The sequence below is a fragment of the Pelophylax lessonae genome, assembly GCF_965119305.1.
Source record: "Pelophylax lessonae genome assembly, chromosome: 5".
NCBI classification, from domain to species: domain Eukaryota; kingdom Metazoa; phylum Chordata; class Amphibia; order Anura; family Ranidae; genus Pelophylax; species Pelophylax lessonae.
The window spans coordinates 498,259,901-498,285,494 of record NC_138772.1 but is presented as its reverse complement, the minus strand read 5'-3'; the positions used below and the strand labels follow the sequence as shown (position 1 = coordinate 498,285,494).

Here is a 25,594-nt window from a genome sequence, read left to right as displayed (position 1 = left end):
TGCCATTCAAGAAGTTGTGTGGTTACAGCAATTACTCAAGGATCTTGGAGAAGCAACATCAGAACCTACCGTCTTATTTGAGGACAATTAAGCTTGCAACAAGTGAGAAAATTAATGGAAGAACCAAGCACATCGATGTCAGACATCATTACATTCATGACTTAGTTGATCAGAAAGTGATTATACTTGTGTATTGTGAGTCGGAAAAAATGATTGCTGATGCTTTGACAAAGCCACTAGCTAGAACCAGATTTGTGGATCTTAGATCAGAAATGGGATTGACATAGATAGTAGTTGTTGAGTGGGAGTGTTAGCATACAAGGTTTGTATTTAATCAGCAACAACCACTGTATGTCATTACTGTGTGCCTATTACATTGTATGACCAATAGATGGCAGTGTTACATTTGTGAGTTCATGTTTTTGTCTATGCACAAAAAGTAATAAACGAGTTCCTGCTCCGAACACAAGCAGCGTTCAGTGAAACAACAGACTGTCTGCCTGTACTTTGTTTAGCCCCAAAAGGTTATATCTAACAATAAATACATTGCTTCGCACATGCGTACTTGCGCGCTGCTCCCATAACCCCTTTGTTCACTGGACACAGCAGATTAAGGTTCCTAGTACCGGCCGGGGAATCACATGATCACTTTGAAATCACATGATCACAATATGTACACAAGTATTATGAAGGAGTTTCATTCATAACAGCTGTGCTTTCTGTAGAGGTGCTGTGATTGGCCCACAGCTATCACATAGTGCATGGTACCATGGTACAATCATAGCATCCTGCACTATGGGATTAGCTGTAGCCAATCACAGAATGCCAACAGAAAGCACGCTGTCATGAATGGAAACCCCATCATGACAGTTCAAATGATTGCTGCTACAGCAACACAGTGTGAAAAGAAAAAAGAAAAAAAAAACACCCTGATGACCCCCCAACAGAGTAGTACAGTGTCACTATAGTGATGCTTAACTACTCTGATAAAAGTATGAAAAACATAGTTAATAAAAAAAAAAAAAAAGGAAATACATGAATTAAGAAACATTTTATTTGATATGTTTTATAACTATAAGAGCCGGTTCACATAGCAGCGACCCGACTTGCCGGGGTGACCTGTGAAGTTGCGGTGCGCAGCTCGCACCGCGACCTCGGAGCGGCCGGCACGGACTTCATATCATTGAAGTCAATGCAGGTCGCTCCAGGTCGTCCCAAAGAAGCTCAGGACCCTTTTTCTAAGTCGGAGCGACTTGTGTCGCTCCTATTAGAACGGGTCCTGTGCTAATCTATGGCAGGCGACCCGCGTCACCCCAGTGTGAATCGGCTCTAAGTAGAACATATTGTTTTTTTCTTTTTTTTTCAAAACGTTTGGTCCTTTTTCGTTTATAGCGCAAAAAAAAAAAAAAAAACAGTGGTGATCAAATTCCACCAAGCTCTATTTGTGTGAAAAAAATATATAAATACAGTGTTGCATGACCACGAAATTGCCAGTTAAATTTGTGTTGAATAGCAAAAAATGCTCTGGCCATGAAGGGGGTAAAATCTTCATATGTTTAATAAGTAATACCAGCTCTCATTTTAATAAAGATCAAAATTTCTATTATAAAACTATTTCAAGCTGAAATCTACTTCTACATTAAAAAATATATATACAGTGGGTACGGAAAGTATTCAGACCCCCTTAAATTTTTCACTCTTTGTTATATTGCAGCCATTTGCTAAAATCATTAAGGTTCATTCTTCTTCCTCATGAATGTACACATAGCACCCCATACTGACAGAAAAACACAGAATTGTTGACATTGTTGCAGATTTATTAAAAAAGAAAAACTGAAATATCACATGGTCCTAAGTATTCAGACCCTTTGCTGTGACACTCATATATTTAACTCAGGTGCTTTCCATTTCTTCTGATCATCCTTGAGATGGTTCTACACCTTCATTTGAGTCCAGCTGTGTTTGATTATACTGATTGGACTTGATTAGGAAAGCCACACACCTGTCTATATAAGACCTTCCAGATCACAATGCATGTCAGAGCAAATGAGAATCATGAGGTCAAAGGAACTGCCTGAAGAGCTCAGAGACAGAATTGTGGCAAGGCACAGATCTGGCTAAGGTTACAAAAAGTTTTCTGCTGCACTTAAGGTTCCTAAGAGCACAGTGGCCTCCATAATCCTCAAATGGAAGACGTTTGGGACGACCAGAACCCTTCCTAGAGCTGGCCGTCCGGCCAAACTGAGCTATCGGGGGAGAAGAGCCTTGGTGAGAGAGGTAAAGAAGAACCCAAAGATCACTGTGGCTGAGCTCCAGAGATGCAGTCAGGAGATGGGAGAAAGTTGTAGAAAGTCAACCATCACTGCAGCCCTCCACCAGTCGGGGCTTTATGGCAGAGTGGCCCGACGGAAGCCTCTCCTCAGTGTAAGACACATGAAAGCCCGCATGGAGTTTGCTAAAAAACACCTGAAGGACTCCAAGATGGTGAGAAATAAGATTCTCTGGTCTGATGAGACCAAAATAGAACATTTTGGCCTTAATTCTAAGCGGTATGTGTGGAGAAAACCAGGCACTGCTCATCACCTGTCCAATACAGTCCCAACAGTGAAGCATGGTGGTGGCAGCATCATGCTGTGGGGGTGTTTTTCAGCTGCAGGGACAGGACGACTGGTTGCAATCGAGGGAAAGATGAATGCGGCCAAGTACAGGGATATCCTGGACAAAAACCTTCTCCAGAGTGCTCTGGACCTCAGACTGGGCCGAAGGTTTACCTTCCAACAAGACAATGACCCTAAGCACACAGCTAAAATAACGAAGGAGTGGCTTCACAACAACTCCGTGACTGTTCTTGAATGGCCCAGCCAGAGCCCTGACTTAAACCCAATTGAGCATCTCTGGAGAGACCTAAAAATGGCTGTCCACCAACGTTTACCATCCAACCTGACAGAACTGGAGAGGATCTGCAAGGAGGAATGGCAGAGGATCCCCAAATCCAGGTGTGAAAGACTTGTTGCATCTTTCCCAAAAAGACTTCTGGCTGTATTAGATCAAAAGGGGGCTTCTACTAAATACTGAGCAAAGGGTCTGAATACTTAGGACCATGTGATATTTCAGTTTTTCTTTTTTAATAAATCTGCAACAATGTCAACAATTCTGTGTTTTTCTGTCAGTATGGGGTGCTATGTGTACATTCATGAGGAAGAAGAATGAACCTAAATGATTTTAGCAAATGGCTGCAATATAACAAAGAGTGAAAAATTTAAGGGGGTCTGAATACTTTCCGTACCCACTGTATATATTTATATATATATATATATATATATATATATATATATATATATATATATATATATATATATATATACAGTATATATACTGTAATTATATGTTATCAAATAAATAAGTAAATTAAGTGCCTGTTCACATATAGTTGAATGACTAACACCGTAAAATGACAGTCACAGCTAGAACACAAAGAAAACAATTGTTTTCGATGTGTCCTATTCACACTGCAATGCACCCCAGAGGAATGCAGTACACAGGACAGGATCGCTACTTTACTGCAGCACAACACAACACACTGCTGTACAGTCACACAAATGAAGTGTCATTTTGTGAACTTTACATAAAGTTCATACAAAAAAATTAACTGTGTGATGCATTGAAATGCGGAATGCCAGCTGACTGCAGCCAGAATGAAGTACTGCTCACACATAAAACCAATGCGATTTAGTGTGTGGGCAGTGTGCACAATCCCTAAGACTTGTTTATCACCCTCCTAGATAGGTGCTAGGATTAAGTACATTTAGTTTGGCTCATTGTAATCTGTGTGGCTGTTTGTCACTATTTGTGATTGTTTAAAATGGTTCTAAAGGTTTGAATTTTTTTTTCTTTAAAATAATTAACACAATATACTTACCCACTCTGTGTAATGGTTTTGCACAGAGCAGCCCCGATCCTCCTTTTCTTAGGTCCCCTGCCAGTGCTTATGGCCCTCCCCTGTGCTGAGTGTCCTCATAGCTAGCTGCTTGCTCTCGTGCATGCTCACTCAAGAATCCTCTCTCTGTGTGGGATACACAGAGCATCGCTTAGTCCCACCCCCCAGTCCCTCCTTACTGGCTGTGATTGAAAGCAGCGGAAAACAAGGGCCAGAGAGTCACTGCTCTTGTGCACATCGCTGGATCAGGATGAGTATTAGTGGGGGCTGCGAGGAGAGCTGCACACGGAAAGTTTTTATCTCCATGCATAGAATGCTTAAAGGCATGGGCATCCGCAGGTGCAACTTCCCCTTTCAGGTGGTTGTTAAGTCACTTTATACCAGTTTTAAGAGGGCTGAGCGCCACTCACGTGACCTGTCAGCTCTCTCCTCTCCCCATCTGACAGCTGCCTGCAGGGCCGAGGATTCTTCACTGATGTCAGTCTGGAGGGGAGGAGGAGGGGAGGGGGAGAGGATGAGAGAGGTGGCAGGTCACGTGAGCGGTGAATGGCTCTGAAAACGTGTAAAGAATTTCTTATTTTGATTAAACAAACACAGGGGCGCACAGGATTATTAAACAGACTGTAGACAGGATATGAAACTTTAAATAAAACTACAGCAGCAGGAGGGGAGGAGAGAGAGGACAGAGGAGGACAGGAGGGCTGCGGATGATGGAGGCTAGTAAACTGAAAATGGTGTCAGGGTTCAGTAGCCATGGTATACTGTGGTCAGTTTACAGAGGGGAGGACATAGCCAGGAAGGATCAGCCAGGTATTTTAGGTGATAGAAGGGGCCAAATTACACAGCAAAGCACTGTACTATATAACATGCTTTAAGGGAGCAGGATTCATTTTCTTTTTTTTTTTTTTAGGTTAACAAATTCTTTTAAAATAAATGCTTCTGTTTTCTCTTTAAAAATAAATACTCAAAATAAGTATAATGACTAAGCCCTTCCCCATCATGACATTGTTGAAAAGGGGCGTAGCATGGGTGACCTTAAAATTATGCCCCCCCCCAAAAAAAAAAAGTTCTGCGGACACCCATGCTTAAAGGTAAAAAAAAATCATCACCCTTTGCAACCACTTTAAGTCATTTCTATGTTTTTATAGGCTCTAGGTTTGCATTGCTCTTCCTGTGATCCAGAACACTCTGGATAGTTCTGGAACATAGGTGTGGAGTATGGCAAATGAGCAGCAGGAATATTTATGCTGTCTCAGCCATTCCCTGTGGGATGAGGGCACATATGGCTGCTGGTAAAGTATGTAAACCGTTTGAGACCTGGAACAGAATTATCTTGTCCCTGAGGAGATCACAGCCTGGGAAGGGGGCTGATTGTCCCCCCGGCCATCTGCAACATGTTTGTCGGCCATCCCAGTCCCAGCTAGGTGAACTGGGGGGCTGTGTTTTAGGTTTCGCTGGAAGTTCCTGGAGCTGACTGAGGGGGCCTCCACCCCTGGACTGTTCATTGAGCCAAAAAGTGACTGTGACCATGTGCCTGGCTACTGGGATACTATTGGGTAAAGAATCCACAGCATCTTTCTAGTGGCTCTTATGGGAGTAGCGCTACACTTCAATTGAAGTGTAATGTGCATGTATTCACACATTGTTCATTTATTTATATTTTTTTGGCTTTGATATGATTTCCTGTTTAATAATTTTAGATCACAGGGTTTTGTCCAAAAAGTGCTACTTTTTGTCCTAGAAAAGAGGCAATAGCCCTTTTCTAAGGTTTCAAGAAAGTCAGTTGTGTAGGGAAGTGTAAACTTTATTAGCTGGAGAACAGCTGGGACCTCTTTTAAAGGCATAGTTGTATTGTACTTAAAAAACTGCCTATGCAGGTATAGTAAAGGGTGTCTCTAGGTGTAGGCCATTTAGGTACCTCATGAAGCCTGACTAGCAATGCTATCTCTTGCAGTTTTCCAGTCAGACTCAAGTTTTATGTAAATGGCCTACACCTATAGCAAGGGGATCAATTTTGGCCAAAGCTTACAGTTTGTTTTTATCCATCCCTTTACCTACAAAGACAGTTTTTTGGTAAACTATGCCTTTAACCCCTTCTAGCTGCTGTTTCCTGGCCCAATAAGAGCTTCTAAATGCTGGGAGGTGGAGGCTACACTACTTAAGGGGCCTGCGGTCCCTGCCCTTTGTTAGATCATCCAGACTGTGCCAGCAGGTCCTGGGAGATGCATTTCTACAAGCAATATTGTGCTGGAGGTAAAAGGAGAAGAGTTTATACAGGCTGTATATAGCTGTGTCCCTTAAGAGCTCTGCTATTGCTTTGATCATGTGAGCATCCCATAATACCCTCAAACCTATCCAAGTAACAATACCCCTAAAAAACACAAAAACAAAGCTACATGGACGGATTCTTGTCTCCAGCATGTGGTGGAAAATTCTGTGTGCCTGGCCATGCAGGGTGGGAGATATTTTTTTCATCTGCAGCTCCTGCAGGGGTAGCGCTACCCTTTTTTTGGCAATAAGCCTTAGTCATAGCCATAAAACATCTCAGGACACATTTCTATATACAAAATGCCAAAAACTCCCTCCTCCTGCCCCTAAACACGCAAAAACAATTAATCAATTACCCTCTTTTCAGTTAGCTTAAAGCATGAAAAAAAAAAAAAATTCCCCTCTGGGGATTCCTACCTTTTGTTATTCTGAAGAAACTCCCGTTTGTGCCTCTCTGCTCAGTTTAATGGGAGTAGTTTCATAATTATCAATCAGCTGCAGCAGCTGCAGGGCACTCATGAGGAAAGCTGCTGGGCCTACATCCCTTTAGACATGTTCCCATTGGGAGTATCTCATCCAAAATGACATTTTTGTTGCAGGGGATGCCAGAAATCTGACTTGTATCTCAGGCAGACTTCTGGGAAAATCAGGGAGCCAATCACACAAGCAGGAAATTGTGTTTCCAGGGGACGTTCTGTTTACATTCTGTGCGACACCTGTGTGGCAATTGTATACGCTATATTATTTTTTCTTTATTTGCTATTTTTTTTCCCCATAAAAGTGGAGTTACCCTTTAACAAGACATCCCTAACAGGTGAAGGAGAATAAAAGAGGAAAAAAAAAAAAGAGAGATAATTAAAAAAAGACAGAAAAAGGAAAAATAAATCACCAAACTTAAACATAATAGGTATCTGAAACAAACTGCTGGTGAGAGTACAAAGATACAGACTGGGTGAAATGTTATACCATATATGATGTCATAAATAATAGACTCAGTAAACCAAGTCACAAGGGAAGGAATCATTGGCATAAAACTATATATTAGAAAGGCATTACCTATCACCACATCTGTCCATGTACACAGGGTCGTTTACAGTCATTTGCAGGCAGTTGAGTTCAAGGACGTTTTTTGGAAAGCAATTATTTGCGTTCGAACGTGTGTTTCCCGGTGTTTCAAATGCAAAAATGCGACCGAACGCGGCCGAACGCGACCGAACGCGATGACCCGCGTTTAGCTTTCACGTTTTTCCATTTTAAAGGGGAATCATTTTTTTTACCTCTAGGAATGGTTCTAAACGCAAACACCCGCTAAATGCGGGTGCAAACGCGACCTAACGGACGTTTCAAACGTCCGAAAAATTCCAGCATTCAAAGGGACTTTAAACAACGTCCTGTGTACATGGAGCCTTAAAGCGTAGCAACACTTTTGTTGAAAAAAAAAAACATTCCCCTCTGGGTGATCTCTGTACATTGCAAGAATTTTAACAAACTTTGTTGCAGATTCCTAACTTTTGTTACTCTGAATAAATCACTGTTTGTTCCTCTGTGCTGAGTGGGTCTAATGGGAGTGGTTTCATAATTATCTATCAGCTGTGGCAGCTGCAGGGCTCTAACGAGGAAATCTGCTGGGTCTGCATCCCTTTAAATGTGTTCCTATTGGGAGTATCCCACCAAAAATGACATTTTTGTTGCAGGGGATGCCAGAATTCTGACTTGTATCTTATGCAGACTTCTGGGAAAATTGGTGAGCCAATCACACAAGCAGGAAATGATGTTTCTGGGGGTGTGGTCAGTATACATTCTGTGTACAGAACAGCTCCAGGTAGCCATATTGCATTGCATTTTCAGAAAAGTACAATGGCTGCAGATTAAAAAGGAAAGGTCATTTTTAACAACATTCAATTACAATATGATTTGTGTCGCAATTGTATACACATATATTGTATATACATATATTGTTTTTTCTTTATTTGCTATTTTTTTCCCTTGCGAAAGTGAAGTTACCCTTTAATAGTCTATGTCTAAGTAACAGAACGTCCCAATCCTGAAAAAATGTAACAAAAATAGTCATCTAAAAAAATTACCAAAATAATAATGGAAGACATACAGTAGCTATTATGCAAAAAAGTAACATGCAGTATACAGTAACTGCTCTATGATATCACAAAGTGGCAAGGGAGCGCACAAGGAACTCTTGTGCTGATTCGTAGTTACTATAGTGAGACAGATGATGTTGTAATGTTTCAATTACTAACTTATAGGGAATAATAGTGTTAAAGGATCTAACATCCATAGTACTCCATGTGTACTTATCTTGCCACTTAAAGTACAACTAAGGGAACACTTTTTCTTTAGATAGAGTGGAGAAGGATTAGAACACCTGTCAAGTTTTTGTTGTTGTCTGTGCCCCTATTAGGGAGATTCTTCCTCTCTATTTGTCCTGTTTACCATTATCATTGAAAGTGAAAGTAAAAGAAAATCCCAAATTTTAGGTTGTCCCCAGAAAAGTAATAAAGGGGAAATCATCCAATGGGGACACTGGTTCTGGTGGCCTGGGGGTCCCCAATGGGGGGACTGATGGCAAAAAATAAATGAACAGGGGTTATAACCCTCCCTTACCTATCCAAATTGTAAAAAAAAGTTTTGTCCTTAATTGTGCTTTAACTATTTCAGCTCTGGAAGGTTTACCCTATTCATGAGCAGGCCATTTTTTGTGATACAACATTGCATTTTATTTACTTCTTTATCAGTGTAGGCCAGGCATGTCCAACCTGCGGCCCGAGGGCCACATGCGGCCCGGAACCGCAGGCAATGCGGCCCACTGCCCCCTGATATTTTTTTTTTTTTTTTTGCTGGGGAGGAAGGAAGTTGATTCGGGGGCACGGCCACAGTGGCTTCCAACTAACTGTAGGCAGAGGCTGCCTCGGAGCCTCTGTCAATGATAGACAGCACATTGGTGACTACTATCATAGGAGCCAGTCCAGGAGGCAGGGCTTTGTATGACAGAGGTCACTGGGTAAGTGGGAGATCCCCGCTCTGTGTAATCCAGCGGCTCTCCTCTCTCTTCATTGCAGACTGCATTGGATGGGCATGCACTGGTGAAGCTACATTGGATGGACACTGATCAGGCTGAATCGGATAGGCTTGCACTGGTGAGGCTGCATTGGATGGGCACTGATCAGGCTGCATTGGATGGGCATGCACTTGTGAGGCTGCATTGGATGGGCACTGATCAGGCTGCATTGGATAGGCACGCACTGGTGAAGCTGCCTTGGCTGGGAATGCACTATTGAGGCTGCATTGGATAGGCATGCACTGTTGAGGCTGCATTGGATGGGCACTAGTGAGGCTGCATTGGATGGGCACTGATCAGGCTGAATTGAATGGGCATGCACTGGTGGGGCTGCATTGGATGGGCACTGATCAGCTGGCATTGGATGGGCATGCACTGGTGAGGCTGCATTGGATGGGCACTGGTCAGGCTGAATTGAATGGGCATGCACTGGTGGGGCTGCATTGGATGGGCACTGTTTAGGCTGCATTGGATGGGCACGCACTAGGCTGCAAGTGCTGTGTGATCTCTCGGCTGCTGCGGGAGACTTAGGATGTCTGCAGTCAGTGACAGAGCCACTGCTTTCTGTATAGTTCCGGCTCTGTCACAGGCAGAGTGATATGAAATGCACCCCTCCTCCACACCCGCACCAGCAGTAACCGCACCAGCAGTACCCTCCAGCAGTAACCGCCAGCAGTCTGCAAAATAAGTGGAAAAGGTATGTGCATTAGAGTGTGTAAATTGTTGCAATATGTTTTTTTTAATAACTAGTTGTGTTTTGTCATAACATGTCATGTCCTTGTTCATACATGTATGAATAGGGACATTACATTTTCTGGCTGTCTAAGTCATATGTGCTAGGGGGTGCAACTATCCCCCCAGCACATGACTGTAAATATCCCAGCATGTGCAGTGTTTCTGACTCCTACCACCATGACCACTTCAAATCACTGAAGTGGTCATGGTGGTTAGAGTATTCCTTTAATATCTCTCAGAAGAAGTAAACCTCTGTATACTAATTCCATTTCATTTGATCATCCTCAAGTTGAGTTAAATTATTGCGGGGGGTGCGGGAAGGGCGCGGCAGATTTTTATTACTTATATACCTTAACTATAGTATATGATTTATATGCGGCCCGAGAACATTTCTCTACACTTAATGTGGCCCAGAGAAGCCAAAAGGTTAGACACCCATGGTTTAGGCCAATATGTATTCTACATGCTTTTGGAATAAAAAATACCAATAACCGTACATTGACTGGTTTGCGCAAAAGTTATAGCGTCTACAAACTATGGGATAGATTTATGGAATTTTTTTTATTTTTTTACTAGTAACGGTGGTGATCAGCAACTTTTAGTGGTACTGCGATATTGACAGGACAAATCGGACACTAAAGGGGTGATTTACTACAACTGAAGCGTGAAAAATATGGTGCAGCTTTGCATAGGAACCAATCAGCTTCCAGGTTTTATTGTCAAAGCCTAAAGCCCCGTACACACGTACAGATTGTCGGGCGTAAATATTCGGACGACGACCGATCGGCCGATTGTAGGCTTGTTAGTATGATGCTTCCGACAGTCAACAGCGCATTTTCGGCCGAACAGAATCTGTCGTGCAGGCATTAAAATTTTTGTTGGCCAACACCAGAACGGCGGACTGTTCGCCAGTCAGTACAGAATTCGGCCGACAGACAGCAGATTAGCAAGACTGGGCATGCTCAGAAAAGAAAAAAGACAAGGAAAGTTAACCATCACATGACATCACTTCTGCAGTCAGCTGTTGTTGGCCGACAAAATTCGTGTGCAGTCTTTTGCAGTTTTCAACAGACACGACAGCCCTGGACAAAAGACGGCCGACGATCGCTACGAACAAGCTGAAATCAGAAGCTGATTGACTACCATGCACAGCTGCACCAGATTCTGAGTGTTCCAGTTTTAGTAAATCTCCCCTTAAGTGACACTTTTTGGAGACCAGTGACACCAATACAGTGATCAGTGCTAAAAAAAAATGCACTCACGGTACTACACTGACACTGGCAGTGAATGGGTTAACATCAGGGGCGATCAAAGGGTTAAATGTGTTCCCTGGGACTGCTTGCTAACTGTGTGTGGGAGATGCTTTGACTGGGGGAAGACAAAGATCCGTGTTTCTGCTTAGCAGAAACACAAGATTTGCATCTTCCCCTCTGACAGAATGGTGATCTGTCTTGTTTACATAGGCAGACCGCCATTCTGCCTCTCTTGGAAAAGATTGCTAGGTGCCCGCGAACATCAGGTCCGTGAGACCCGCTGATTGGCTCCCACTGTATCCAGTCAGAGGCGGAGTGGGTCACTGGCGGCATGCATGCGCACCCCAGATCAGGAAGAAAGAATGATGTACAGGTACGTGATTTCGTGCTGAAGGGCCGCCCTGCCGCAGTATATATAGTGCTGTATTTTGGCCTAGGCCGACAAGGCCCAGGCCTAGGGCAGCACTTTGCAGAGGGGCAGCAAAAAAGTCACTCCCCCTTCACCTGAGACTCTATTGGCCACTGGTTGCTAGAGCCACCTCTCTCACCCCTTCCTCTTTTTCTCACCCCCTTTTCTCTCTCTCTCTCTCTCTCTCTCATCCCCCCCCTCTCTCTCACCTCTCTCTCTCTCATCCCCGCTCTCTCATCCTCTCATCCCCCTCTCTCTCTCTCATCCACCCCCCCCTCTCTCTCATCCACCCCCTCTCTCTCATCGCTCCCTCTCTCTCTCTCACCCCCCTGTCTCTCTCTCACTCTCACCCCCCTCTCTCTCTCCCATCCCCACCCCTCTCTCTCTCATCCCCCTCTCTCTCTCTCTTCCACCCCCTCTCACCCCCCCCCCTCTCATGAGATCTCAGGGGTTCATGCTGGGACTTGTAGTCCTTAAATTTTGGAGGGAGTCACATCTGTCTAAAAGGAAGGAGTGGGGCAAATTTACTTGGGGGGGGGGGGGCACCCAATTTTAGACTTGCCTAGGACAGCACAAAACCAAAATACCAAAATACACCACTGAGTATATATGCGTGGGGCGGTCCGAAAGCGGTTAATTTTCCACACCTGAGCCAGTATAGAAGATGTGTCCTTGACATATCCAGGTAGTCTAACAACCAACGGTTGAAGGTTTTGGTCCAACCATTCCTCTAGTCTCTCAAAGAGGGATCCAATGCCTGCTACTATGTGATGCCACTTTACGAGGACATTGCACTTGTGTTTTTGACTGTAACAGCAGTCACATGATCGGAAATCTCCTGATAGCAAGTATGCATCGGGAGCTTTCCAGTCCCCAATGGTGACTGTGCTGGGAGCACTCAGGGTGTGCACTCTCAGCACCGAAACGTGTTTACATAGGGTCGCATATATGCACCACGGTGGTGGGAAGAGGATAAGGATGAATTTCATGTGTGGGGTTTTTTTTACATACTGTAGTAACATTGGTTCAGGTTGGAGAATGTACCTATGTACATATCATGCTCGTGGGATCCCCGTGGAAGCTGGAAATCACTGTAGGAGGCATTCCTACCACAGTGAAAGGCTGCCTTGCTGCATTGTGAACACAAGAGGTTGGCCGCTTAGCACAGGCGCCATCCAGAGAACACTTGGCATCTAACCAATGTGTACAAAACTTTTCCTAATGGAAGAGGTGGAGAGGTGGGGCGGTGACTCCATGCTATCCACCTCATCCAGTCACAGAATGCTTTAAATTTAATGTGAACATGCAAAGTTGGAGGACCAATCTAACTACATAAAATGGCATACCTTGAAATCTTCTCTGATTTCAGAATGTTTTTAAAAAAAAAATAAAAAATAACAAACATGTTGGACTTCGTTTTGCACAGGGCAGCCCTGATCCTCCTCTTCTGGGGTGCCCCACCTGCGCTTCCTTATCGAGTGCCCCCACGAAAAGATGCATTCCCTGGGGGCACCCGTGCCAGCTCGTTCCCGAGTCTCTCTGCTGTGTTCATTGACACAGACAGCGGGACTTGGCCCAGGCCCCTGCTCCGGTGTCTCGGGATTTAATTGACAGCAGCAATGGCTCCTGCTGCGGTCAATCAGTCAAATGAGGATAGAGCCTGCGGCTGGAGCTGCTTTACTCGCGAACGTTGCTGGATCCAATCTGGCTCAGAAAAGGGGGGGGGGTCTGGGGAGGAGCTGCAGCACAGAATGCATTAAGGTGAAAAACCTTGAGACTTTACGACCACTTTAAGACCACAAAAGAAAACCTATAAAGAGGCCCCAACGGATTGTCACCCCTGTCAGACATTTATTGCTTTTTTTTTTTTATACCAAATCATTTTTATTGAGGTTTGGTTTACAAAGAAAAAAAGAAAAGGTATAACCCCACCATTAAAAAACCCACCCTCTCTTCCCTGAGCTCCCCCCAAACTGAGTTACCCTTACAAAAACAAACGGCAAGTACTGAGCAATTTTTTTTTCTTTATTTGTGAAAGTAGCACAGTACTGTTAAAAAAGTTACCGTACAAATAAACTATTGCAAATATGGTGTACTGGTTCAGTGTGTCCTTTCTTTACACATATATATATATATATATATAAAGCAAAACTCCAACTTTTGTTGAGGAAAAAAACATTCCCCTCTGGGTGATCTACGTAGGTACATTACAAGGATCATAACAAACTTTGTTGCAGATTCCTTCCTATTGTTATTCAGAAGAAATCACTGTTTGTTCCTCTGTGCCTCTGTGCTGAGCGGGTCTAATGGGAGTGGTTTTGTAATTAATAATCAGCTGTGCACCTGCAGAGCACTAATAAGGAAAATTGCTGGGCCTGCATCCCTTTAGACGTGTTCCTATTGGGAGTTTCTCGCCAGAAATTACATTTTTGTTCCAGGGAATGCCTGCAGCCTGACTTGTATCCTAGGAAGACTTCTGGGAAAATCGGTGAGCCAATCACACAAGCAGGAAATGATGTTTCTGGGGTGTGGTCAGTATACATTCTGTGTACAGAACCCCTCCTGGTAGCCATATTGCTTTGCATTTTACAGAAAATTACAGCAGCTGCAGATTGAAAAGAAAAGATAATTCTTAATAACCTTCATTTACAATATGACTTGTGTCGTACTTGTATACACTATATTATTTTTTCTTTATTTACTATTTTTTTCCCTACAAAAGTGGAGTTACCCTAAAAAACAAATGGCTTTGCTAGGCTTCCCACTTAAGGGTTCATGTACACAGGACGCTGGAAATGGTCGTTTAGGAGCAGTTGGGCATTTTTTTCAGAAGCCCCTGAACCCATCTACATTTTATCTTATCTGTCCATGTACACCAGGTCGTTTACAGTCATTTGCAGGCAGTTGCGTTCAGGGACTTTTTTTAGAACGCAATTATTTGCAAACGAACGTGTGTTTCCCGGCGTTTCAAACGCACAAACACGTCCGAACGCGTCTAAACGCGTCCGAACGCGATGACCCGCGTTTAGCGTTCGCGTTTTTCCATTTTAAAGGGGAATAATTTTTTTGACCTCTAGGAACGCTTCTAAACGCAAACGCCCGCAAACGCCGCTAAACGCCCGCTAAACGCGGGTACAAACGCGACCGAACGGACGTTTCAAACGTCCTAAAAATTCCAGCATTCAAAGGGACTTTTAACAACGTCCCGTGTACATGGAGCCTAAATCTGTGAAACCTGTAAATCTTCCCCATCACTGTGCTCAGCAGTCAGCACAAAACAGGGGCCAATATTTTCCTCATTGACAACCATGGTGCCCCAGTGTATTTATATATTTGATGGTGGTATGGCTCCTGGCAAAATCTTGGCATGGTTTCTTAACCACTTCCAGCCCAAGGATGTCATATGACATCCTGGACTTTGAGTGGGGATATCTGAATAATGCTTGTAGCCGGCGATTCCCTTCACTGTAAGAAAAATCATAGTGGCAGTTCAGCCACTTGATCGTTCTTACAGGTGGCGGGAGGGGACCCTACCTACCCCTACCCCCTACCGCCGCCCTCCGGTGCTTCTACCCGAGAAGGAATCCGCCGGCGGCAGAAATTCACCATAGAGAATACCGAGGAACAGATGGTCCCGGCAGTCTCTATGACTCTCGGAGGCCCAGGCGTGACGTTATGACATCACGTCCGGCCTGGCAGTTGTAAACACTGCTGTGATCTCGGCTGGAAAGGCTGAGATAATTTTTTTTTTATCTCAGTCTTTCCAGTCTAGAGGAGAGATGTGGGGACTTATAGACCCCCACATCTCTTTACAAAGTGACCTGTCATGCCCTGTTCTTTTTTACAAGGGATGTTTACATTCCTTGTAATAATGATAAAGTGATCAAAAAATTTAAAATTATAAGGAAAGTGTAAAAATATAAAAATAAAAATAAAATAAACAATAAAAAAAATGTTTTAAAGCGCCACTGTCCCCGCGTTCTCGCACGCAGAAGCAAACACATTCGCTAAACATGCCCACATATGTACACGGCTTTCAATCCACACATGTGAGGTATCGTTGCGAACATTAGAGCCAGAGCAATAATTCTAGCCCAAGACCTCCTCTGTAACTCTAAACTGTTAGCCTGAAAAAAAATGTAAGGCGTCACCTATGGAAATCTTTAAGTACCAAAATTTGGCGCCATTCCATGTTAGCTATTTATTTACTTGGTGTAACATCATCTTTCACTATACAAATAAAGTGGGCCAACTTTCCCAAATAAACGCGTTTAAAAAATTGCTGTGCAAATACCGTGTGACATAAAAAGCCATTTTAATCCCTGAGATATATAATGTTTAGGGGTTCTAAGTAATTTTCTTGCAAAAAAATTATGATTTTTACATGTAGGAGCGGGGTGCCATAATAGGCCCGGTATGGAAAAGGTAAATTAATTCTATTCCTAACAGAGAGCTGAGGTGACTGTTACATACATGTCTCTCTGGGTCGGCTTTGCTGGTTCTTTCTGTTCTGTGTTTCAGGTTACAAGGTGTTCACTGTTGCTAGGAATATTTACCTCAGCTGCTGGGCTGATCTTCAGTCAGAGTGCTGGATTGGTGACAAATGTTTTGGCGGGAAACATCTGGCAAATAGATGTAAACTTAAAAAAGCAGGAAGAGATTCCCCAAGGGTTTTTTTTTTTTGGCAGCAGTGCATTAAACAGACATGTGTTTATAAAACTATAAAGTTTTTATTAAACAATTCATTAAAAGCTTTTTCCACATGGGATAAAAATATGAGCTCTGGTTACAAAATAGGATAACATCCAATAGTGAAGAAAAACAGTATGTATATGGTTACAATTCACTACCAAGACATAATGTTCCCCGACGCTTCAACCTAATAAAGTCATGGTTTTCTTCAGGGGGATATTTATTGCATCTATAAGATACATATGTGTCATTAATAATACAATATATACTTTTCATTAGTTGATTCAAACAAGGTAGGTATATTTACTGCTGATGGAGAGAGCAATTTGCAGCCAGAGGTATCGCTCAGGAATATTTCCTGGAAGATACCCAAAATTCCTAGGACGCCTATGAGAAAAATGTGGCTTATGAGGGATCACATTTTGGGCAACTAGGGAGTAGCAGGGAGCACACCCACAAACGTGCATTTCCCACATTAATAGCTTACTTGTAAAGAAAATTAATTTTTGTAATCAAGAAAAAGAAATAAAAAGCTCATACTTTATAGGATGATCCAAGGGTGCATTGTAGATGGTCAGAGTTAAACAAATTGATCAAAAGGCCTAGCGAAATAAGGGCTCAAAAAATGATAGTCTTTGCACATTATGAAAGTGGTTTAAATAAATTAAAATTAAAAAGCGTTTATATTACCTGAGATCTAAATCATTAATGATTTAGTGAATAGTTATACACAATGATTTCAGAGAAACCCGTGTTGCCAGATATAATTTTTTGTAAAACATGTAAATGCATTGAGGCACAACTCTAACAAAAAAAATAAATAAAAAAATAGTATATATGGGAGTGTGTAAACATAAAGTGAAAAAGAAAAAAAAAGTGTTTATAATGGTTAGTCAAAGTGACCTGGCCTGGAATTTAGTTGATTATTATAACCCCTAATCGAGTATATAAAGAAAATTGGGGGGGGGGGGGGGAGAAAATCTCAAGAAAAGGTTAAGAAAAATTTAAATCAAAAAAACAAATAGGTGTTTCTACTTAAAATAACCATCACAGAACCCTGGGAAGCATCCTTCACCTGCGTGGCCTAAAGGAATACTGAGGCCATGCTGGGGAGGAAAATTATTCTTATGTTCCCAAAATTTGTACAATTGGGATCATGTGGGAAAATAGAGCTGCAGGTGTCCCCTTGCCACATATTCCTATCAATGCCCAAAGCCGCAATGGCGGCCCCTGTGTGGTCCCCCCGGCATTCCGGAAAGGCTTTTCTCCGATCGCTGTCATTCCTTTTGCCGCAAATTACGCAGCCTGATGACGTGGTGCGCCATTGTGGTACCGCGCATGCGCATTCAGCCATCGGACCCAGAAGGGAACATGGGACTCCGCCAGCACAGAAGTGCTACCCTCACGGGCTGATGGACACAGCCGGAAGGTATGCATGAGGGGAAAACAGGGAGGAAATATCCCGTAACCCCCCACCGTGTCGGGAAGCCAGTAGACTCACATCACCCCCGCAATATCAAAGAGATCAAGGGAACCTGAAACAACAGTGAACAACAGTTATCTTGACGAAAAATATTTTTCAAATATGAACAACAATGTAAAATATTAATTAGTATCATTACATCTTAATGACAGAAAAGTACTTATAGGAGCTGCGTATACAAAGCAATATTTTAATCAATTTAACAATTGCAAAAAAAATCTAAAGCTGTCTGTATGAAAAAAAAAAAACCAACAACCTGTTTAGATGTTTAAGAGGAATGTGTGTTTATTGGGTTTTGCCTGATGCGAAACCTTTGAGAAAGGGGGCATAAGATATAGACTAATTTAGGCCTGGAGGGGCGGTGGCCTTTAAACAAAAAATTCATCGTTGTTCATGTTGAAGTAATATTAGATGCATTATACTATTATATTATACATTATACTATATGCATGAAGATGCATGAAGATGCATTATACTATTATGTTTTTGAGACCAAGATACATTGTACTATTATGTATACATTTATGTAACTCATTATTATCAGTATAATGTACTGCAATATCACTAATCGGTCTGGCATTTTCATATGTTTCATGGTGCATTATGTTATTTATTACTTACTTCAACTAACTGTAATAAAGGTTTAAAACACTCTTTTCATATATCTATATTCATTTTTTTTTTATCACTGGCAACATGTGCTCACCTTATGTAAAGTCCCAGGGCCAATGTCTTCTTTTTCTCGGCCGGGAATGTGTACACGGTCAAGGGCGGCGAAGGTAACTTTGGGCATGCGGTAACTTTGTAACTAATAAAAAGTATATATTGTATTATTTGGTAGTAGCGGAATAGCATGCGCTCCGGTAGCTGACAGGAAACTCGCAAGTCATCAAAGGTGCAGAGGGTGGATCCCGTCACTATGTGGGAAAAATAATATATTCCCTCGCCCCCCCACAACTCAGGGTCCGGCACCGTACGGAACTCCGGGAGGGTCCCGTTATGCCATAGGAGCGTGAGGGCATGGAGCGGGGGGTAACTGAGTTTGGCCATCACGATCGCCCAGACACGGCTGTAGTGATGGAGCATAGAGGACGTGTCCCCCCCACCACCGCACTACCCCAGCCCCTCAGGATGACGGATAGGGGGTCGCCCGTCGCATGAGACCACCGGGGGCAGAGCAGCAAAAGAAATCGGGTTCTGTCTATTTTATCGAGATGGAAAAATTGGGATAATTGGGCAGCTAGGTAGTAAGAATTAAAGTCCGGCAACGCCACGCCCCCGAGGTTGGTGGGGTTCTGCAATTTACGCCAGGAGAGCTTGTGCCGGCTGTTGCCTCACACAAACGTCTTCAGGAGAGAATCCATTTGTTTAAAATATTTTAATGGAAGGTAGATCGGGGAGTGCCAGAGAACATACAAAATCTTTGGCAGTAGTACCATTTTGATTAAGTTTACCCTGCCCATTACACCCAGTGGCAATCTGGACCAAATCTGAGTCTTGGCCTTAATCAGGGGGTAGAGGGGCTGGATATTGTCCCGGATATAGTCCCGGGGGCGTGTCGTGACCCGAACCCCGAGGTATTTAAAGCTGTCTACACGCTGCAGGGGTCCCGCCGCGGGGGTCCCCCCCGGGTCCGGGGGGTCTACGGGGAGAACTTGAGATTTATCCCAGTTAATTTGCAGTCCGGAATAAGTGCCATACATGTCTATAAGGGAAAGGGCCGTAGTGAGAGATTCCCCCGAGTCCGCCAGATACAGGAGGGTGTCGTCGGCGTACATGCTAATTTTTTCCACCAGGGGGCCCACACGAAGGCCATTTATGTCCGGGTGGGCCCTGATGGCGATAGCCAGTGGCTCCGCCACCAGGGCATACAGCAGGGGAGAGAGTGGGCACCCCTGCCTGGTCCCCCTAGCGAGTGGAAACCCCGCGGAGGGCCACCCATTGGCCAACACCCTGGCAGTCGGGGCAGGATACAGGAGCCTGACCCATTTGATAAAGTTGGGTCCGAAGCCAAACCTCCGGAGACACTCCCACAGAAACCCCCACTCAACAGAGTCAAAGGCCTTTGCCATGTCCAGTGTCACCACTACCCTCTCCCCGCAGTTCTCATGTGTGGCCTGGAGGTTCATAAAGAGCCTGCGGAGATTAAAGGATGTATTCCTACCAGGCATAAATCCTGCCTGATCCTCGTGAACAAGCGATAAGATCACCTTGTTCAGGCGGATGGACAGGATCTTGGCAAGTATCTTTATGTCCACCTGCAAGAGAGAGATAGGGCGATAAGATTCCGGGCACTGAGGGTCCTTTCCTGGTTTAGGGATTAATACTATCATAGCCTCCCTCATGGTGGGGGGCAGGGTAAATTCCTCAAACATGTGAGTGAACAGTTGTAGCAATTTAGGGACAAGAATTTCCGAATATTGGGCATAAAATTCTATGGGAAGACCGTCAGTGCCCGGGGATTTCAACCTGGGAAACCTGGACATAGCCTCAGCAACCTCCTCCTCCGTGAGGGGGGCCTCCAAAAGCAGGACCTGTTCCTCCACCAGCGAGGGGAATTCCACCATGTCCAGGAACACCTGCATTGCCGTGTCCTCCGCGGGGGCCCTAGAGGAGTACAGTTGGCTGAAGAAGAGACGGAACCGCTCCGTCACCACCTCCAAGTCAGTAACAGGAGTGCCCAAGTCAAAGCGCAGGGTGATCACCACAGGGGGCCTGTCCTCACAATGCACCAGATAGGCAAGTAGTCGTCCCGCCCGCTCACCCTGCTCAAAGATCCTCTGCTTTTGGAATAGCAACTTTGACCTGGCACGTTCATATTCTATCTGGGAGACCGCCCGCGACAGAAGCCCCAATCTGGAGGCATTCGCCTGCGAGGGGTCCGCCAGATACACATCCTCAGCACTCCGCAAGTCATCCTCCGCACGGGAGTACGCTGCCGCCGAGTCTGATTTAAATCGTTTTATATGGGTCTGTAGAGAGAGCCTGGCGTGCAGCTTGAACGCCTCCCACACCGCCAACGGGGAGGCAGTGCCCTCGTTATCGGTGAAGAATTGGGTCCAGCAGGCGGCCAATGGGGTCTCCTCAGGCATCAGGGTCAGCCACATAAGGTTGAGACGCCAGGCCGTGCGCGGTTTGCATCGGTCCAGCCTGAGCGTCATCCAGTAGGAACTGTGATCTGACAGTGACCGGGGGGAGAACCCCACTGCCAACAGGCGCGGGGACAGAACCCGGGAGACCAGGATGAGGTCGATTCGGGACATGGTATGGTGTGTCGAGGAGAAGCACGAGTAGGCTCTCAGCTGGGGAAACATAAACCGCCACGAGTCCACCAGGCCCGCCGCCTCCAGCAACCTAGCAAATCTAGTGCTGGTCACCAGATGCAGGGCCTGGGGGAGGGGCTGCAATAGATCCAAAGAGGGGTCTAAGACATTATTAAAATCCCCCATCCAAATAGCCGGTATGTTAGGGAATTGGGACATGTAAGTAAGACCAGCCGCTATTATCATCATAGAGAAAGGGGGAGGGACATAAAAGGCTAAAAGCAAAAAGGGCTTCCCATAAATCAGTACCTGCAAAAAGATGAACCTGCCCTGTGGGTCTGTCTGGGAGCCCCGGAGCTGGAAGTGCACCGTTTTGGCCACTAAAATTGCCACACCCCTGGGGTGGGAGGTGTACGCAGAGTGGTATGACCAACCAATCCAGGGTCTACGCAGGGAAAGGTGCATCTGGCCGTCCAAGTGAGTCTCCAAAAGGACAAGGATGTCTACCCTTTGAGTTTTAAGGAAGGCAAACACGGCTGAACGTTTACGTTTATCGCGGATGCCCCGGACATTCCAGGTCATCAACTTCAAGGCGGCCATCTAAACTGGTACAGAAAATCAAGGCACCGTAGCTCCAGGGTCCCAAACCCCCCCACACAGCACACCAATCTCAGGAGACACATATCTGTCAGTACTGACATAAAAGTAGCAGCAATAGGAACACTACACCATTTTGGTACATCAAGCAATGGAAAACGTAATGAGAAATTAGGCATATAACTCAGCACAATAAACATAATGAAAAAAACAATAACCCCCCACCCCGCCCTGCACCATCCCCAACATGTGCGGGCATAGGGTCTCTGAAAAACCCAAAACAAAAACAAAGGTCCCCGATGGACTTGGGTACTGAAGGGAGGGAAACAGTCGGGCCCGCAATCCGCAGCGCCGGGCACCACAGGGGAGGTCCCAGAGAGGCGGGCCGCAAGCTCTGAGCAAACAGGGTGAAGGAGTAGGGAGAAAAGGGGGAAAAGTAACTCCATGGGGACCAGGCACCCAAGCCAGTTGGGTGCAGGGGGCGAAAAACCGCTGGGCGGCAGGACGGGCTGTGGACGCAGCCCAGATAGTGGAGAATGCATCAAGTTACCCGGCGTCCTCCGCCGGACCCGAGACAAATTGAGTCCCCTGGTGAAACAAAGTTGTGCATAAAACATATAAGGAAGGCCGTCCAAGTTAGGGAAAAAAAAATAGCAGCTCCCCTCCGTATCCAAGGAGTCCAGTAGCTCAGGAGTGTCCACAGTCCGGACGATCTGGTACAGAGGGGGTAGGCAAGGAGGGGAAAGGTGATCCGGTCAAGGGTGACCTCCAACAGAAGGCCTCAGCAAAAAAGGGAAGACAATCCAGGGCAAAACACAGGGAAGCATCAGCCATGCGGGAAGGCGACTCCCGGCCGCTAAGCGCGGGCCTCCAGGCATTCCAACCAGGAGATGACCGCCTCAGGATCTTCAAAAAAATGCACGCGGTCCTCACCTTCCACCCGAAGACGAGCAGGGTACATCATGGCATATTTGATGTGTTTTATCCGCAGCCTCTTCTTGGCCTCCAGGAATCCCTTGCGGCGTCGCTGCACCTCTGCCGAGAATTCCGGAAACACCGCCACTCTCCCGTTGTCCAGGGGAATATTGCCTTTCAGCCTCGCCAGTCGCAAGATGGCGCCCCTGTCGCGGTAGTTGAGGAGTTTCGCTATAAATGTGCGCGGTGGGGCCCCCGGGGGCGGCGGGCGACCCGACATTCAGTGTGCCCGCTCCACCACGAATGTAGGCGACAGGGACTCCCTGCCATAGGTCTGGATGAGCAGCCGCTCCAGGTAGGCGGCGGGGTCAGGTCCCTCCACACCCTCCGGCAGGCCAACGAACCTCAAGTTACAGCGGCGCAGCCTGTTTTCCAAATCGTCCTGTTTCTGTAAAATCTGAGCAACCTGCTGCTGGAGATGGTCGGCAGAGTGCTGAAGGGGGGGAGGGCATCCTCCACATTGCCAAGTCTGGTTTCAGCCTCTGACACCCTGTCCCTCAGCTGCCGCATGTCCTGTCTGATGAGGGAGATATCGACTTTCACCTCATCAATCTTGCTGGTGAGAGTCGCCTGGCATGCCGAGATCGCCTCCAGGACCGCCGTGTTATCTGCTCCCGCCGCCGCTCCAGAGCCTGAAGGGCGCTCGGCGCCATTTTGAGGGGAAGCTTCCTTGTCCTGGCGGCGGAACTTGTCTAGTTTGGCGGCCGCCTCAGACGTTTTTTTCGGCGGGGACATGACTAGCAGCGGCACCCTAGTAGCGGACTCGGGGGGACAGGATGTACTGGTAAGGATGAAAGTCCGGCGGAGCTCCAGCTACATGCGTCCTATCGCATGCCGATCCAGGCCACGCCCCCATATATTGTATTATTAATGACACATATGTATCTTATAGATGCAATAAATACCCCCCTGAAGAAGACCACGACTTTATTAGGTCGAAACGTGTCAGTGCACACTATGTCTTGGTAGTGAATTGTTTTCATTTGTGTTTGCTGTCTGAAGTTAAAACCCCATGCATTGGAATACCTAGATAGACTTTTGTTTTGTTTTCCCCTATAAAAAGTAGACTTCCAGGCTCTTAACTATAATGCTTGTGTGACATGGACTCACTGCAAAAAGATATCATCTAGCACGAAGCTAAACATCCCCCGTACAGCTATGTATAGTAATATATTAAGTATTTATATATTATAATCAAAAAAAGTCTGTGAACTGTGATATTACAGGCTTAATTTCTGGGCCTAATTTCTGCAGGCACCCCATCCCAATGTTAGAAAAATATTTCCCATCATTAGTACAGGCAGAAGAGGGGTCCATGTGATCATGGGGGGTCCCTGTGGTCACTGCCCTCTGTTTTGGAAAACTTCATGACTGATATGGCTATCCTGATAAACACATGCAGTAAGCAAATTACCAGTGATCTCCTTTCTGTCCATTTCTTCATAATCAAGTAAATTCTTGCTGTAATTCTCTCCAAGATCCTCCCTTTTCTTCTGTCGTCCTTATAATGCTGATGCCTGGGGTCATAAAGCACAGGATACTCCTGGATCATGGTAGTCTGGCATCTAATGGTGACCTGTACGCCATTTTGGCTGTTCTCTGCTCTCCACACACACCACATGCACAGAGCCAGGAAGGTAATGATAGGGATAGGACAGGTTATACTATTTAGTACACTTATTACTTTTTTTTGGGGGGGCGCAGCACATTTTTTATGTGTTAGTAGCATGTTCCCTCCATTTGCGGTGCAGAAAAATGCAGCATGCTCTACTTTTTTTAACTGCCCTGCAATGATGTGAACCATACCTAAAGGATTACCTTGATTTTTGACTGTGTCTATGCAGTTGCAGGGCAGTTCAAAATGCAGCGTACTGCATCCATCTGCATTCAGTGTGAAAGGGCCCTTAGGCTCGGTTCACACTGGGGCGGCTTCAAAGTCACCCAACTCTGAAGCCGCCCCGTGCAGCGTGACTTCAGCATGGATTGCAAACGACTTCTCTAATAGAAGTCAATGCAAGTCGCCCCCAAAGTAGTGCAGAAACCTTTTTCTAAGTCGTAGCGCCTTAAGTTGCTCTGATTACAACGGATCCATTGCACTGAATGGAGCGCGACTTGTCAGGCGGCAAAGTCGCCTGACAAGTTGCCCCAGTATGAACTGGGACTTAAACTCAAATTTATAATTCTTGATACATCGCTCCCAATAAATAAAAGAAAACAATGTAACCAACAAAATCAAAACAAAATAATACTCAGTGAAATACACAACACTAAACCTTGCACAAACTGTCAAGGGGTTTAGGAAATCCGTGCTATGGAATAACTAAACCTCAAAATACGATCCAACGGATTGTATTCAGTAGTACTTAAAGGGGTTAATGAGGTAAATGGCGCTGCCTTTCAATAGGCATTAGGGGGCACTATATGTAAAGGTTAAAAATGGGATATTTCAACACAGAGTGTTCCAAAGTACATCTAAACGTATCAACTTTTTCTACATCACAATGAGTGCAAACAATACATGTGAATAAATATTATTAATAATATTCATATACAGGATTTATATAGTGCCAACAGTTTGAGCAGCACATTACAACATAAGGGCAGGTAGTTCGGGTACAATACAATTCAATACTAGAGGAATCAGAGGGCCTTGCTCGTTAGAGCTTACAATCTAATTGGGAGAAGAAAGTAGGACAAAAGGTAATAACTGTAGGTTATGAGCTGATGGAGAAATTTAAAGTACTGTACAGTTGTTAGGTGGAGGTGGGATCTCTAAAGTGAACGGTTCTCAGGGATTGCCTAAAAGTGACCAGAGTAGGAGATAGTTGGACAATTTGGAGTATGGAGATTCTGGAGACATCCTGGAGGTGAACATGGGAGGAGGTGACGAGGGATCTAGTGAGCAGGAG

The 25,594-nt window shown here is 45.0% G+C and overlaps 1 protein-coding gene across 1 annotated transcript in view; it reads right to left on the bottom strand.

Annotated features, from left to right (window-relative positions):
* LOC309555644 (fibrocystin-L-like) overlaps positions 1-21,011 on the bottom strand; it is a gene marked incomplete at both ends in the record, with an annotated part of 310,666 nt that extends 289,655 nt beyond the window's left edge. The window contains one exon of the mRNA XM_082257679.1: positions 19,836-21,011. Coding sequence (XP_082113805.1) covers positions 19,836-21,011 — 1,176 coding nt within the window. The remainder of the gene's footprint in view (positions 1-19,835) is intronic.
* Between the last annotated feature and the right edge of the window lie 4,583 nt (positions 21,012-25,594).